The 17508-nt window shown below is 32.0% G+C and overlaps 1 protein-coding gene and 2 long non-coding RNA genes across 3 annotated transcripts in view; all 3 read right to left on the bottom strand.

The window, feature by feature from the left end:
• The window catches only part of LOC117685030 (E3 ubiquitin-protein ligase rnf213-alpha), a 94328-nt gene extending 80794 nt beyond the window's left edge, over window positions 1-13534 (bottom strand). Inside the window, exons 1-5 of the mRNA XM_034459217.2 lie at window positions 13409-13534; window positions 7480-7657; window positions 6584-6645; window positions 5722-5851; window positions 5514-5621 (exon numbers count right to left, since the gene is read on the bottom strand). Coding sequence (XP_034315108.2) covers window positions 5514-5621; window positions 5722-5851; window positions 6584-6645; window positions 7480-7647 — 468 coding nt within the window. The 5' untranslated portion in view covers window positions 7648-7657; window positions 13409-13534. The remainder of the gene's footprint in view (window positions 1-5513; window positions 5622-5721; window positions 5852-6583; window positions 6646-7479; window positions 7658-13408) is intronic.
• Window positions 2897-4791, bottom strand: LOC109619289 (uncharacterized). The gene is made up of 2 exons (XR_002200071.3): window positions 4284-4791; window positions 2897-4199 (listed from the first exon to the last, which is right to left on the bottom strand). It is a non-coding gene; the product is annotated as an uncharacterized lncRNA (long non-coding RNA).
• A 113-nt stretch (window positions 13535-13647) lies between the features above and the next one.
• Window positions 13648-15868, bottom strand: LOC136271195 (uncharacterized). Its single transcript, XR_010709064.1, has 4 exons — window positions 15672-15868; window positions 14026-14196; window positions 13852-13914; window positions 13648-13758 (listed from the first exon to the last, which is right to left on the bottom strand). It is a non-coding gene; the product is annotated as an uncharacterized lncRNA (long non-coding RNA).
• Between the last annotated feature and the right edge of the window lie 1640 nt (window positions 15869-17508).

Genomic DNA, 17508 nt, shown 5'->3' with positions numbered 1-17508 from the left:
CAAAGTGTTTCTCACATCTCCTGTTCCAGCTTTTGAATATTCGACATTCATTGACCTGTGATCACTCTCTGGCATTAAACCAAAATAATTTTACACGTTCTAATTATCAGAGATTTTGATTATCACTTGTTTCAAATGATAAAAATACTTGCATAACTCTTTGATCATACAACTTCTTAATTACATTATATTCAATGATTAATCACTAGATATGAACAAGCAAACAGAGGAAGAACAAAGGACGATAACTCCATTTACTGCCTTAAGTCTTTCTAACTGCTTACACAATATCTTAACTTTGAAAGACAGATTCATTTTTTTTTTGCTTTTCCAAATATGTGAATTCACTCAATCAAATTATGAAACAAATATATACTGACCCCCCCCCCCCCCCCCCCCGCCATAATCTTTTTCTTACATGTAGGCGAAATGAAATATTATTAAAGATGACAGCATATTTTTTTTATTCTTCTTAATATGCAGTTACATGTAGTTTATATTTTGTGCCAGTAGATGTTTTTAAACATTATATACATTAACACACTAAATGACAATTTTAACCACACCACCCTGTGTTAAGAACCCAAACCCTATACACTACTTGAGTGTTTTAGCCCAACCCTAGATTCAAATCCCTATGTTGGAAGACATGAAATTTAAAATTTTGATAAATGGTTTTATTTTCTTTCTTTATATGCAGTCAGTTGATATTCGGTATCATTAGAAATAAAGAAAACGATTTTTAAGACATTAAGTGCATTTACACTTAATTGACTATTTTCACCCCGCCCTAGAGTCAGAGCCCTTATCTCGGGGGACAGGAAATTCATAATTTTGGAAGTGGGCCTCCTGGTCTACAAAATTTTGAACTTTCCTTACAAGTGTATGGAGTAAAGAACTTCAAGATAATTCTTAAACACTATATGCATTTACACTGTACATCTATTTTGGTCCCACCTGGAGTCAAAACCCATTCTCCAAGGGACATTAAATTTAAGTCGAGGACTACATGCACCTAGTTAACATAATTATGAAGTCAGTTTTTCTTACAAATGTGTGATAGTAGAGAAGATTTTTAAACATATATGCATTAACACTATATGGCCATTTTGCCTCCACTTCTACGGCCTGAACACCTTACCCAGGGGCCATAGAATTTCACAATTTAAAAAGATGAGCTCGTTGACATCATAACTATTTTCATTTTTTTCCCAACATGTGTGGGAGTAAAGAAAAAGATATTCATAGATCTAATAAACTTTTACTATATGGTTATATTGGCCCCAACCTTAAGCCTGACTACCTGGCCCAATGACCATGAATTTCACGATTTTGGTATAAGACCTAATGGGCATTATAACCAAGCATTAATTTTTAAAAACTTTTTTGGACAAATTTAGCCCCGCCTATGGCGCTCCGGGGTGGTAGAGCCATGAATTTCACAATTTAGATTTCTGTTACCATGAAAATGCTTCATATCAAGGTTATCATGGTTACCATTGACTTTGTAGTTTTCAAAAAGAAGTTAAAAGTGTAAAAGTGTTACATTGTATCGCACGTCGCACGATACCGATACACGACGCAGACCACACGATGCAGGACAACGGACAAAGACCAATTGCAGAAGGTCAACTGAGTGATGACCCAGGTGACCTAATAAACTGATTTAACATCAATTATACACACAATGAAGCACGTTTGATTGGAACCTACACAAGACCTAGCTTTGTTAACAAAAAAAAATTTTAACTCTTCAATTTATTTGTAACTCAATATATATATATATATATATATATATATATATATATATATAAATATATATATATATATATATATATATATATATATATATATATATATATATATATATATATATATATATATATAAATGACTTTAAAAGTTTGACAAGGCATTTAAATACTTACATTTATAATCATAGACGTTAAAAATGGAAAACTAAATTTGAAAATGTTGTACTCAAATTGTACCTAGGTCCTTTTAAAATATTCTGAAGATCAGTAAAATAGCAATATGTATGTATGTGATATTATTATGCATGCATTCTGATATAGTGTAATTTTGGAATTGTTAAAACTGTGACATCCAAACCAGTACAATTTAACACCATAAATGTGTAAAGGTAAATAATAAAATATACTTTAGATGGCGAGTTGATTATTATATGAGCAACAACCTAATATATTTACACTTGCAAATGTTTTCCCTTTTATAACACTGTTTGCGCAATCCGCTGTTATTTCTGCATAACATCATTATGGGTCAAGAGGTCACGCTACGAGCGCGTATGAATACAATGACCTCGTGAGAACTAGGTTACTACTTTTACTACGAAAACAAATCCGACTGAAATCAACAGGAAGGCGTTTAAAACATACTTGCACATAAAAACCACGATAATTTTAGTACACAGAATAAAATCTGTTCAAAATACATTTATTTTTCAATTTATTAAATAATTAATTTGCATTTTAAAATATCCGTCTGCTTTTGGCATTCACTTCTCAAAACATGGCAGAATATGGTGATTTCAATATTAGTGAAAACGAGCCAGAACTATATCTATTGTTAGATAATGATATCTTGGCCTCATTGGATCTCCCATTTATGGCTCCTGTAAGTGTAGAAGAAACTAAAGAAGTTGAGGCTGCGCTCGAAATTTCAGATATGGAGGGCCTTCCTAGACCTGGGGTGCCTGCCCCCCAAAGAGATTTAAATCTATGACTGAAGAACAGATTCAAATGTTTGAGGACTCCCGACAGTCTAATTCCACCAAACGAAATACGAAATGGGGAGTGAAACTCTTCCAAGGTATATGTTTGGCTCATTTAAAAATTATATCAGGAAACTTAACATGTCTAAAATTAAATGTAAAAAAACAACAACACAAATTTATTTACAAAAACTGATGATTAAAATTAACAATTTGAAAAAAATTAACAAAAAAAAGAATAAAACATACAATGATGATGTAGATATATCCTTGAAAATAAAGCAAATGTATGTTCTACAGATTTAATTCATGTATAACAAAACATTGACCAGCACAAAGGCATATTATTTTCTTTGATTGTACTACTGTACAGTAACAGAAATAAAAAAACAAACCAAATCAAACAACGTTAATACAAACAAAACCAACAAATGAAAAACAATTTCAAAAATGTAAACAAAATAATAAACAGTAAAAATTAAACATTTAAAACAATAATAACAATTAATTCATTTAAAATTTATAGATTGGCACTTGGAGGCTTTTTCTGATGTCCTTGATTTCAAAACTGTCAGTCCAGAGGTCCTCGCGACAAAATTAAGGAGATTTTATTGTGAAGCCAAACCGAAATCAACTTCCAAAAGATCAGAAGAACTGACGGATGTACAAGCTGAAAATTACCACAAAAATTCTTTAAAATCTATCCGTTTGGCAATCAATCGGTACCTCCAAGACCTTAAAAGGTCCATGGATATTGTTCGAGACAAGGATTTCAAATCAGCAAACCATACATTGGATGGAATGCTCAAAGAAATGACGAAAACTGGTGCATCAAGGGCTACCAACCACAAATCTGTCATTCATCCTGAAGACCTTGAACGAATTTCTTCTTACTTCCTTTCCGCTCCTTACAATCCAATTGTTCTTCGACAATGTGTGTGGTATCACTTGTCTATACATCTTGTTACGCGTGGATTAGAGTTCCACCATCAACTGCGAACAGACTCGTTTCTTTTTCAAAAGGATGAGAACAATCGCCAGTATGTAACTCTTTGCCACGAAACACAACAGAAAAACTTCCAGGGGGGTATTCGATCAGAAGAAGCTCCATCTGGAAAGAGAATCTATGAGGTTCCTGAGAGTGAGATCTGTCCAGTTAAAATGCTACGTCTGCTTCTCTCTAAGACAGACAGCAGTGCTCTTAGTTTGTTCAACTCTTGTTTCAAAGATGCACTGCATAATCCTAGTGCAGATCTCTGGTACACATCAAAACATCTAGCAAAGAGATCATTCAGTGGCTTCATGTCCGACATTTGCAAGTCATCCAAATGCATGAACACTTACACACCTCACTGTCTGCGCGCAACATCAATAACAGCCATGAGTGATCAGGGATTCGAGTCACGTCAGATAATGTATATGAGTGGCCACCGTTGTGAAGCTTCTCTTAAGACATACAATCGTCACCTGTCAGATGAACAAAAACGCTCAGTTAGTTCATGTCTGTCAAATGTTACTAACCCTTATCATAACAATCGCAAAATCACCAACCTTTCGTGTAGCTCATCTACTATGTCAATCGCCACAACACGAGCTCCATCTGCATCTCTCTCTGTTGTTCCACGAGAAGAAATCGAAGGTACATGTAACCCGACAGAAATGCCATCCTATGACGCTTCATGCAATTCTTCGGTCAGAACCACAATGTCTTCAGAAATTCTTGCCAAGTCCGTCTTCAATCACTGCGTTTTCAATTTTAACAAGTAATGGCCGACCGGATTACTTTAACGGAAGTAGTGATGTTCTGCGTTAATCCCAACCGTCATTTAATGAGTGGACGTTAATAATCTTTTTAAAATTTCTACTTGTTGTTAAGAATTGAATTGTTTTCACCAAATATTGTTAAATTCATTCCTTTTGTTGATTAAATGTATTACAACCGGCAGAACTATTTTTTGTGACGCCATTTTAAACGAAGCGGCTATCTAGGTCAACACAGGAAATGAAGTATGGAGCAATGTTAGTGTCATAACTTGCAACAAATATAAATATAAGAAATAAGGTATCATTTTTTTATGTCTATCGGGATTTAAATACGGGTTCGTACGTGATCAAATCTATCATAAAGCCCTTCGGGCTTTATGAGATTTGATCACGTGACCAACCCGTATTTATATCCCGATAGACATAAAAAAATGATACCTTATTTCTTAAATGGATTATCAGATTAGGGTTATAGCCATTGTTGCTCAGTTGATCGATGTGACCTATGGGCCTCTTGTTTATTCAATGTTCTAGAATATGAATGATTTCTCAATGACGGTCAACTGTTCTTATTTGACACTTTTAAATTGGTCCTGTCCTATAAAACAATTGATTTTTAACTTAATTTCAGCGATTTACTTTAACATAAATTGAACATCCATATTCACTTTAAAATGCTTGAAAAGTATTTATTTTCATTAAAGCGATTGTTCTGATGGGATATATTCTGTGATATGAATGAGGTAAATTATGTTAAATTGTGATAATCAAAATGAGTGATAACAAATATCTATATGTATTATATATGTTTTAACATATCTTGCACTTTTTCAAATAACTACCCAACTTACTAGAGTTGTATTCATGGTACCACACATACAATAACTCAAAAAAAGAAAGAAATAAGGGTTTACAAGCAGTCATTAAAATTAAACCTTTCTTCATTTAGATTGTGTGCATTAATGATATTGATATCTTAAATCCTTTCAGGGGGTTGCTATAAGACAAGTTAAATACCTGATTCAACGCATCGTAAAGACTTTCGTATAAGTTTTCAAGGTTAAGAAGAATAACAGTTGTCCCAGTCTCCATGCATACTTTGATTCTATTTATGTTTCGGCAGATCTAACAAAAGGACATGTATATATAAAGTAAATATTTTAAGTCTCAAGAATATGTAAATTCACAGATCTAAATAACAAAGCTGAATAACAAAAGCAATCACCTGCGTATATTCTTGATCACTCCGGAAACTACTGCCAAATATTGTAATAGCATCCATTTTCAGTATCTTTTGTTGTAACACAGTCAGTGCTCCGAAATTCTCAGTTAACAACAACAAATATCTTGAGTCCCTTTAACAATTAGTTTAGCATTAATAAAATAAACAAAATTTAAACATGCAACATATGTTAGTTTATAACTTTGTAGTCACACTTTATACTTGTAACAGCTTATAACTTTATGCTTATACTTTATACTTTTACATTGTAAAGACTAAAAACGTGGGATTTTATACAAAGTTAAATCCATAATTATACTTATATGTTAATAAAATATATATTGTCATATTTTTTCAAATCAGAAAATTTCAACTGACTCACATAGTGCTAATACAAATGGGTTAATTTTAACCTATACTTAGTGTTTCAAAATCATTAATTGTGTTGATATTATGAAATATGTAATTTCAAACTTATTTAGTTTGAACTTAGTTAAATTATTGTCGCAAAAGACTTTCAGACCTGATAAGTGTAGGTAAAAAATTGTTTTACCTTTATTAAAAGCTATATGCAACTATTTACATATGCTGCAGCTTAATCGTGGTTTTGCTATTGAATATGAGGGAAGTATGTTTCACAATGCAATTACTATATTACATGTAACATTTATTACATATTACTATTTCACTATGCCTCTATAAAATTTTATCGGATTTCCGATAAGGTGTCGCCTCAATAATCGCCTTGTGCCAGTCTGTGAATCATAATGTTCTCTCTTATCTAACACCAATTTTACAAAAATCAATATCATGAAGATAATTATTTTTATAATATAAAAGGATTTCTTTATGGCAATCAACATACTTTTCTTGCAGGCATGCTTCTATAAGTCTAGTAGGACTACAGTCAGGATCTCCTGTCACAGGCTAACGAAAGAAATATATACACTTTGTTATTTTAGAATTATCCCAACAAAATATATATGAAAATGGTACATGTGCATTGTAAATAACAAAAAGTAATCAATGACAGGACGTCATGTAAATCAATTAACTTGTTGATGATTTATTTTGTTGTATGTATACTGAAGCATCACAATTATAAAGAAAAGATAAAAAAGGATGAAATAAACCAATGTTTGTTACAGAAAAACATAAAATTTATTTTTTGAAATTTCTGTAGCCAAACCATGCATGTTAAATTGTTCATTCTGTGTTTGACTTTAACTTTTAAATTCATGATAAAGGAAATGACAGCAAATCTCATCATAAAGAATTCTTTACGATAGAAATATTATAGCAAAGAAAACCGATTGTATATACATTGGATGACAATAATAATGTTGATATGCTCCTTTCATGACCTTGTTATAGTCTTTACTGCAATAACATGACTATCATGAATTTGTAAACCATAATTTGTTGATCATTAAGTAGATACAAAAAAATCGACATAACTGTAGCATCCCATATTACTTTCAGTCTAAGACTTTTCAAGCATTGCATATGTAACTTTTCAAACAATGTATTTAATTAGAAAATTATCCTTGATGTGTTTCATGTATGAAATTGTATGCGTTTTTTAATTTATTCAGTTATTTCAAAAAATTAGAAGCAATACTTTTAAATTACATGGGGTTTTTTTTCAGAAATGAAAACAAAAATAGTTTTAACATTTAATACATCTGCCGAATAAATGTCCCTCCATTCTCTTTAAGATTTGTGTCATCTGCAAATTGACATTTAATTAACAATAGATACCTCCTTTATTTCTTCAACAGTTGGTTTTAAATGACTCGCAAATATTTGAAATATTTTGTCCATGTCAATGTGTTCATCTTCATATCCTCCAAAGTTTCTTTTTATTGAGTGTTCCAGCATCAACCACGTTGGACGCTTTTCATTTTTTACAGAAAATGCGTAAAGCATTTTGATCAAACTAAAAAATAAAAATAAGGAACTATAACGAAATATATTGATGAATTAAAAATCTAAATGAACATATATTCAATAAAAATCATAAAAGAACTGTATTGAAAGACAAAACTTTAAACACCAAGTCGCTCAACATTGAAACAACATACATGTAACTCTAACCACCTAGTGACTTATGGAATCAAAAAAGGGCTATAAATCTAAAACAAACAATAAAATCTCGCTACATTGTTTGAATCTCTTAAAGCCGATTACAAGCCACCAACAGGTTATGCCAACTTATTCATTCTAGTTTAATCAAATTTATTTTTTGTTTGTTTTTTTTTAAACATACGAGGGTTGTTCGAAAAGTTTGCGGACAAATTGATTTACGGCAAAATTACTACTGTGTACTTCGTAGGATGACGTATGTTTTATTAAATGACTACCAATTGAAAATAAGTATGCAAAAAGTAGTAAAATTTTGAAGTTGCTTTCAAAAGATGCAGCGATTTTTATTTTGCATCAATTGGATTTTCGGAGCACCATTTCCACGATGTCAATTGACGTCAAACTACTGAAAGGCAATTTAAACCCGTCACTCTTTTTTCAAAGTAAACGCCTTTAAGTTCACACACTTTTCATGCCATTAAACCATTTATAAAATGCACGTTCACACCATTATTTGTCAAATGTTTGTATAATGCCTTTTGTGTCATATCGTTGATCATTTAGGTCCGAAAATCTCTGATCTTGCAGTTTCGACTTTAGATAAGGTAATAAAGCGAAATTCATAGGTGCAAAATCCGGGCTGTATGGGGTTGGGGAGGTACAAGAGCTCAAGATACATGTATTAGTATTTGCATTTTCAAATCTCCAATTCCAATTGTGATTCAAATTGTAACATGTGTCCTATGAAAAAGGCATCATCTAAGAACCTTTTAGTCTCCATCAGAGATTTTTCTGTGTGCACACAAAATTTAATGAAGGCCGGTGCTCCAAAGTGTCCATTTCGTTTACGTTTTTGACAAATTTTTCCATGTTCGGCGATAAAACGGTCGAAAAATCTTCAATTTATTTGAAACATTCATAAAATGACCTTCATAACTTATTGTAATCTTGTATGAAATATCGTTTATTGTGATGCGCTTTTACTGAACATTTTCTTAATAAGAAAAAATGCGTACAAAATATAAAAAGAAAAAAAAAACCTGACATGTTCCGGGAAGCATATCTTATCAAAATAATTAATCTGTATATTTTTTATGGTGCATTTAACATAAACAAATCTTTACATATTTCTTAGAAAATACGTCACGATTTAATATGAAAAGTGTTGCTGGTATCCGCTCAAAATCGATCTTGTCTGCGAACTTTTCTAACAACCCTCGTAAATAATGTAAAGGATTCCCACAATATAGAAATTATTGACTGGTGTGTTTTCATTGATTACAGGGCGCTTGTACTTGTAATCAATGACAGCTAACCAGTCTATTGTTTGACTAGTATCAATATTATACAAATGAATAATTTGATCCCAGCCTTAATCTTAACTGTAGTGTAAAAATGTCTTATAAAATAAACCTACATGTAGTTTTGTTGTATTTTTTTGTAACGATTCAATGTTATTTAATTATATGATACGGCCTTGGATGATTGTGTTTGAGGAGCGCAACACAGCCGCAACGTTTATTCCTCTAGCTGCGTTCAACAAGAAGGGAGAGACACTGCGAAACAAGGTACGACCTTGTAGTTGAAATGCCTTAAAAAAGAGGTTTGCAACATTATAATAAGACCAGTTGTGCTTAAAAGCTTACCAATACAGCTAGTTGTTGTATATTTTAGAATTTATTCTAACAGATTAAGGTATAACTATAGTTTTTTTTTCATTTTGGTATCATTAAAGTTCAAACCATATTATTTTTAATTCATTCCTACATAATGGAAGGCCATTTTGTAAATAATTGTAGGTCAATTATAATTAGCTATCAATTTAGAGAGGGAAATTATTATTGTTTGATATTTTTCGTGTTCAACCCCAAGACCCTGGGTTTGACTAGGTACGGACCATAACATATTACAATTAGAAATAAATCATTACAAGCCTAATTTACAATCTGAAACCTTGTTTCCCTCCAAATATCCAGCCATTTAGACTGCCCTCTCTGACCCTAATGTATTTGCGTTTACTTATAATAATAATGCACATAAATAGCTACAAGCTGTTTGCTTAATAAGTGTTTCTTTTATATACATATATAATCCCTCTCACTTTCTGACACAAATGGGTAAATACTACATTAAACATGGAATTGAGTATTATAGTTTTCTTCTGATTTATTGTGATCGGCTTCGGCCGACCACAGTTGAGTCCATATGAGACATCCGGCAAAGTTTACTATTTGCACGCGCCTTGCACTACTTTATCTACAATGCAATAACAACATCATTTAAATCTTAATTTACACATACATTGTAGATTACTCAAATCAATATTCTTTTCCGTTTGCCTTGAAAATAAACCATCTTTACAGCTCAGACATAATGATTCAAATCACGTTTTTAGATGCGTAAGAATATTTATGGGAAATATAATTCGCCCACTAAAAGTTAATCTTGTTCCTCCCTTGCTATTTCGGAAATCAACAAAACGGTTCTATATAGGGTTTATTGCGTGAAGCGTAATGCTTTCGTATTATATTAACAGAGCTGACCAATGATATACATGCCGATCATTCCTTTAAAAGGAATACTTGTTTTTACAAATTATTCCTCTCGGTTCTTCCAATGATTAGTAATGTTTTTATTTTTTATGAACTTTGAACCTCTGTTAGGTCCCCGTCCCTAACTCCCCGATGAACATAATTTTCACAAATTAATATCAATTATATATCCGAAGCTAATATAAAAGTCTGGATAATACAGGCTACTATGTTCCCAGAGAGTTGTTTAATCCCCCATGCATCCTATCTTTATACTTTCCTCATCCTTCCTTCAAAGGGGACCTGGTACTTATTCAAACAGATTTAAAAAGGGCCAGATCACCAAAGATGATTTAAAAATCAACCCGCTTTCTTAACTATATCCCCTGTAAAAGGAAGCTCTGGATTTTTTATTAGGAAACTTAAATGCGCTATCCCGATGGATGTTTTCAGCTGAGTTCAATTGAATTTGGCGCATTGGTTCTTGAAAAGAGGATTTTTAAATCACTCAACTCTATTTCCACTCTATTTTAATTATATCCAAAATCGATTCATATCAAAGAGGCTTTGCTTTCTATTTTAACAAACAAATTATCCTTTTGGCTAGGTTTTGTTAAAATAAAACCTTTCTGTAAGAGGCGATTTCTTTGCAATCCCATTTTTAATGTTTCCTAATTATCTCCCATTGAAAAAGATATGGGGCCCTTCAACTTAGAATATACAGAAGGATAAAATTTGGAACGTTTACAACGACAAAGGCGGTGGGGACGACAGACAGCGGGAAATTTTGACCTTAAAAGCTCATGTGAGCCTTTAGCTCACGTGAACAAACAAGAGGTCTATGGGCCACATTGCTCGTCTAATGGCTATATAATTTGACAAAACAACTAAATAATAAAAAAATAGAAATATTGTCTGTCGTCGCCTTTTTCAGAAAGGATTTATTTCAACAAATCCTAACCAAAAGGATAATTTGTTTGTTCGAATTTAAAAATTTCAACAATGACAATCATCTTTCTATTTCATTTTATTCATAGTATTAGTTAGTTTGAATTCATGTTTGTTTTACAAACTGTGGCGTACTGTGGCCGATTAAATTTCACTGGTGAATAAGCAATTTAAAAATACATGCAACAATAATCTAATTAAAAAAAAAATTTCAAACTTAAAATCATCTGTAATAAAATTATTCGACACGGATTTTTATTCATTCAAACTTGGTAGTACATCTGTAATAAAATTATTCGACACGGATTTTTATGCATTCAAATATTGTTTATATGTTCTCCTTCACTGTATAGTTACACAGATCACACCTAACCCGTCATCGCTTCACTGATCAGAAATAACATCGTGTCTATGGTCAAAACATGAATGTTATTTTTGTTATACCGTTAAACCATATATGTAACATATTTCTTAAGATATAAACATTTAGATATTCACAACAAGTATATAGCTTTTCATGGAGTTATTTATCATTTAATGGACATTTTAAAAAAACCTCAAAAACATGTAAAACTTACTGGTATTTGATTGATTTTTTTTTTGGACAGTGTACATTTGAGTTAAAATCAAGAAGTCGAACGGAAATGATTGTTGAATAATTTCAAATAGGAAAACGTTCTCAAATATAGATAAACATTAAATTGAAATGTTTTTCATTTGACAATTTTTCTTTTAACTATAATGAAGGAGCTAAGAAGCACGCAGCGGATTGTGTCATCTATCATTCTTAAATTGACAGGTGTAGAACGTAAACCTCAGTGGTAAAACTTTAATTTAAGTATTACAATTAACACACAAGTTGTTTTTTTTCTCTCTCTCTCTCTCTCTCTCTCTCTCTCTCTCTCTCTCTCTCTCTCTCTCTCTCAGAATCACTTAATATAATGTGTATAGTCCAGTATATACACAATTTATAATTTATAATACACAATAGTATTTCATGAAAATAATCAAAATATTTTAACGCTTTTGGGGAACATTTCTTTTTATAGATCTGAGAAATCGCCATGAAAGTTTTGTCGATAATCAAAGAAATAATGAAAGTCTAAGAAAGAGAAAATAAACGCTTTTTTGTAATAGTTTGAATAAAAATAACACCGCAAACTTTACATATATATCATTTAATCCCACACAGTGGTCGTTTTGGGGCGGGTTTTGTTATTAGTATATTGTTATCATTATATAACAATCTAGCAAAAGATTGACTTCATCGAGCCTAAATGGTCAATTAAGCCGTACATGTAAGTTGCACACCCATTGCAGGTTACAGTTCGCTTTTTTGGTCGTTTGAGGACGAATCTTGCATAAAGTATCGTACACTTTTGCACGGAGAGGTTTCCTTTGGGAATAATACAGTTTGTTTTGTAAACAGCACGGTTTGTTTCTTGCACAGTACGGTTCGTTTCTTGCACGGAACAGTACGGTTTGTTTTAGAGTTTTATTAGAAAGTTCCTGGGTCGGAATATTAAAACGCCGATATGTTATTTCCAGATTTTGCACATATTTGAACAATAACTATAGTAGCTCTTTAAAGATAAAAATGTTCATATAATTTCTAAGATGTATATCAGCTTAAAAATCAGCATCCAAGTGTACCTTTTTTGAATTCTACCTTTTACCGAAAATAAATCACGTGTAAGATACACACCAAAATTTCAGGTAGGAGTACATGTTTACTTCCAATTCCCTTTTATTTTAGATCAAACCCCTTTATAAAGCTAACACAATATTTGATTTCAACTAAATAACGTTGCATTTTTCTCTAGTTCTCGGAAAGAAGATTTTTAAATATGCGCCCCCTTTTTACATTTTCGAGGTTTTTTCCGCTTTGAATAAAAACTGGATTTTCATATCTGCCATTGGAAATCATCATTCTATAAAGATGTTTTGTGCCAATTTGGTTGAAAATGGTCAAATGGTCAATTGGTTTTAGAAAAGAAGTTCAAGATGTAAAAAGTTTGTAGACGGGCGGAGGGACAGACAGGCATACAAACAACAGACAAAATGTGATAAAAAATGCTCTCTTGAGCTTTCAGCTAAGGTTAGCTCAACCGTTCTGTCAGACAAACCTGTAAAAGTCTCTCAGCCCAAAGAATTCTCTTTTTATTAGATCATCCTTAACGATTGCTGTGTATGCACTTGATAAATTATCCAGTAATGACAGTATTTTATTTCGTTCACTTTCGGTGTTTTTAACGCAGATGCCCCTTTAAAATAGAAAAATCTCATTTCAATATTTGATTGTCTAAGCATATATGTATTTGCTGTTGTAAATCCAAAATTTAATGACAGATACATAAAATCATTACTTAGCAGTATCGCATAATTCGTCAAGATCAGGAATTGGACGCTGCACAAGAATTCCTCTATTCATTTTTGCTGGATCCAGGGACCAGTTTGAAATGCCGATGAAACCCACCTAAAGTAAATAATTTATCTCAATGAATGAATATTTTTACATTAATCATTTAAACTGAGAGAGTTTTATTATTAAAGCGATGAAAACTTCTACCTTTTTGTAAACATTTGATTGCTCACTCTCTAAACAACCATTTTCTAATAATGGATGCAGTACCTGGAAATTCACCAAAAAGTGTATAATTTGAAAATTTTGGAAGACATCTAAATTCATTCAAAAAATCTTAATACAAAAATACACGTTTTATGGAAACAAATTTTTATTTACTTTAAGTGGCATTTTTGTAGAATCTTCAGCTAGTCCCACTTCGTCAAGAACAACAACAGAAACATTTCGTTTTAAATCAACGTCCTTTTGAAATTGAGCGCATTGACGAAATGTGTCAATTATCCCCTCTGGTCTAGACAATGGACTGCATTGAAAGGACACCATTTTTACCTACAATATATCCACTTTGTGTAATGATTGTAAAATAGTATATAGACAAACATTCCTAAAAAATGCAATATGTTATATCAGTATACATGTACATGTAATCGGATAATTTTTAATGAAGAAATATATGTACATACTTTTAAACAAGACAGAATCAAATAATATTTCAAAGTTTATTCCTTAAAGTTCTTACAGTGAAAATTGCCTATCGTACGAGAGTTGTTCGGAAATTATTGAGGCAACATTTATATTTTCCTTACTAATTAACAAATATCGAAATAATTGGCATTAACATTGAAGAAACCTAAACAAGTAATGAAATAAAGTAATATTTAAAAAATATCCAATATTTTCTTTACGACGGTACATAAACAAGTCGTTGGTAGGGGTATCCGGCCCAGGCATAAAATCAGAGATTAGTAAACTTACACAATTACTAAGTACGTTTCGGTGGACCAACAATAAGTAGTAAAGGAAATCAAATTATATATGTTCATTTTGCTATTTATTGTGACTGACTTGTGTGAAAGTTTCACTGGTTTTCGAGTTGAAATACGGAGATAAAACAAATATATTTACCAAGCCAAAGAAATCTGACCCCGATGGTTTATTGAAATTTTACGTCAAGGCGGGGCAGCATATATACATCAAATTCGGCGGGAAACACGGAAGAAGACCTTTACTTGTCAAGTAATTGTTTAAACAAGAACTATACAATATAAAGGACTGAAGAGCCTCAGTTTATCGGATGTTTTTACTAACCTTTTAACTAGAATTATAACAAAAGACTACTGGCGTGCGACCAGTTCTCGCCGAGTACCATTTCTCGCCAGTACATTGTGACGTCATTTTATCAACACATAAAACTATAGACGAAAAATGACGTCACAATGTATTGGCGAGAAATGGTACTCGGCGAGAACTGGTCGCACGCCAGTAAATATCTACTACTTTTTGCACAAAAACTGATGTCAACGGTTCTTAATTTTTTACAGAATGACTTTAGCAGACGTTTCACAACAAGTTGATTTTTGGGTAGAAATTACTTGAATTTTTTCTTCATGAGATCAAGAATGGTGAAGATGCCTAAATTTTGATATCTATAAATGAAAAAGAAATAGAAGAGAAATGAAGAATAATTCATGTTTTCCATTTATTTGTAATGCGTATAAAACATAGGAGCAAGGAAGCGCGTTAAATAACGTTGCTATGAGTTTGGAATTGCGCAGGGTCACTGAACGTAAGGAAGTTTGTCAGCTTACCAGAAATGATTAATGATGCCATTGACTAGAAAATTTTCACACTAATAAATGGTATACTGGTTAACATTTCAGTGATATTTCAATGGTTTATCTTTTTTCCTAAGGGAGTAAGATAAAAGGTCTCAATAATTTCCAAACAACCCTCGTATACTTTATGGGGTGTTTTACACTGCAAAAGATTAACATGAGCAATAAAAATGACGAATTTATGAGTACCTGTTTGAAATTTCGGAACACTGGCGAGGCTGACGAATTTCCCTGCATAATATCTGCAACAATGGTCTTTGACAGCGATTTTGAGCTGCCAGGTTTACCAACAAGAAATAATGGTATTCGAAGTTCTATAGAAACCACCATCATGAACACGTTTTCCTTGAGAGCTTTATTTTTTGCAATGTTTTTGTCTAAACTTACATTTTCAAGGAACACATCTTGACATCTATGAAAAAATCAATTTTTGAAGATAAGCTATAGCCAATTAAAAATAAGTCTTGTTCTGAGAGTTTTAACTATTTCCACTAAAATAAATGCATATATTAAAAGCTTCTATTTGTTGTTCACAGAGAACATTAAATGAATTTCACGTGCTGATACTTTAGAAACTAAAGTAATTTACTTAATGTTTGGATGATTCATTTTGAAAGATAAAGTATTATAATTGTGTATACAAATAGAATGACCCATTTTAGCGTGTTATGATTTTGTTTGCACATTAAAATTCATTAAAGTGCCACTGCAACAGTCACAATCGTTCTTTTAAACATTTTCTCTTATAACCTTACACTACAACAACGTTCAACGTTGATTAATTCATAATAAAAACCCATCAGTTAACCTTCAGATATCTTGTCTATGTACATGTATATGGTTTTATATCTGCAGTAGCTATCCACACACTTTACATGCAAAAAATATTCGGAATGTAAATATTTTCTTCTAATATCAGTAATTGCTTACTAATAATTTATATTCCTATATCAAAGTTTTGTACCTTTCAATAATCATTAACATTTGTTTCGAACCCTCTGGCAAGGGAAATGGTTTTAAAAGCAATGGTGCTATTTCTTTTCGAAATTCTTCTCTTTTCTGAAGTGATGCATGGTAACATACTCCCAGGGCTAAAACTAGCGATATTGTCAAGTTGCATGTATTCTGAAAAAAAACTTGCTCTTTATTTTTTCTGTTTATAAATTATCGCTTTATAGTATAGTCTGGAACTGATGTCTTTAGAAATACCTTTATCGACTTCAACTCTTCCCCGTCCACTTTTTTCATGACGTTTAGTAGCGAATTCTCGTCTTTTGTTTGATTGTAGAACCAACTAAATACATCCAGAACCCTCTCAACATCACGTAAACTAACAAAGCTACATTCATCCTACAAATAGGAACAAATGAAACACTTACTGTATACAGGTATGTTCAAGGGTTTTTAACTGATTTCACGGCGGTGTGTAACGGGCTGCCAGTTTGACAGCTGGGTTAACAGTCGATAAGTTAAGTTGACAATTTAATAGATTTACAGTTACTAGACTGGCTACAGTTTCTTCCTTTTATGAACTTGAAAATGAGCACACGGCGGGTGCGACCGGTCGGTAGACGATGCTTACTCCTCTTAAGCACCTGATCCCATTTCTATCTTTTTAAATGTTCATGTTGCTCTGCTTTGAATTTGTATTTTATGGATTGTTTAGATGGTTTGAGTTTTGTTATTGTCATGTTTCAATCAAAATTTATATCAAACATTAACAAAGCTGTTCAAGCATTATTATAGTGACTTCTACGTGTAATCTGTAGTAAAACCAAATATCATTCTAAATGTCAAGATTGTATAATGAAATCAACTTTGGTAAAAAAAAAAAAAAAAGAAAAAAAAAAAAGAAAATGAAGTCAGCTTTTTTTGCAAAATATTTACTGTTAAACATTGCAGCTGTACAAATGACATTTTTTTATTTTTGTCAACAACGTTCAGAATGCTTATATTAGGAATATCGCATTGAAAATCGAATCTCATAAAACTAGCATTGTTAATGCAACTATCCTAAAAACTTACT

The sequence above is a fragment of the Magallana gigas genome, chromosome 9 (genome assembly GCF_963853765.1).
Source record: "Magallana gigas chromosome 9, xbMagGiga1.1, whole genome shotgun sequence".
Taxonomy (NCBI): Eukaryota; Metazoa; Mollusca; class Bivalvia; order Ostreida; family Ostreidae; genus Magallana; species Magallana gigas.
The sequence above is the reverse complement of the archived record's forward strand: the minus strand, read 5'-3'. Positions and strand labels throughout refer to the sequence as shown.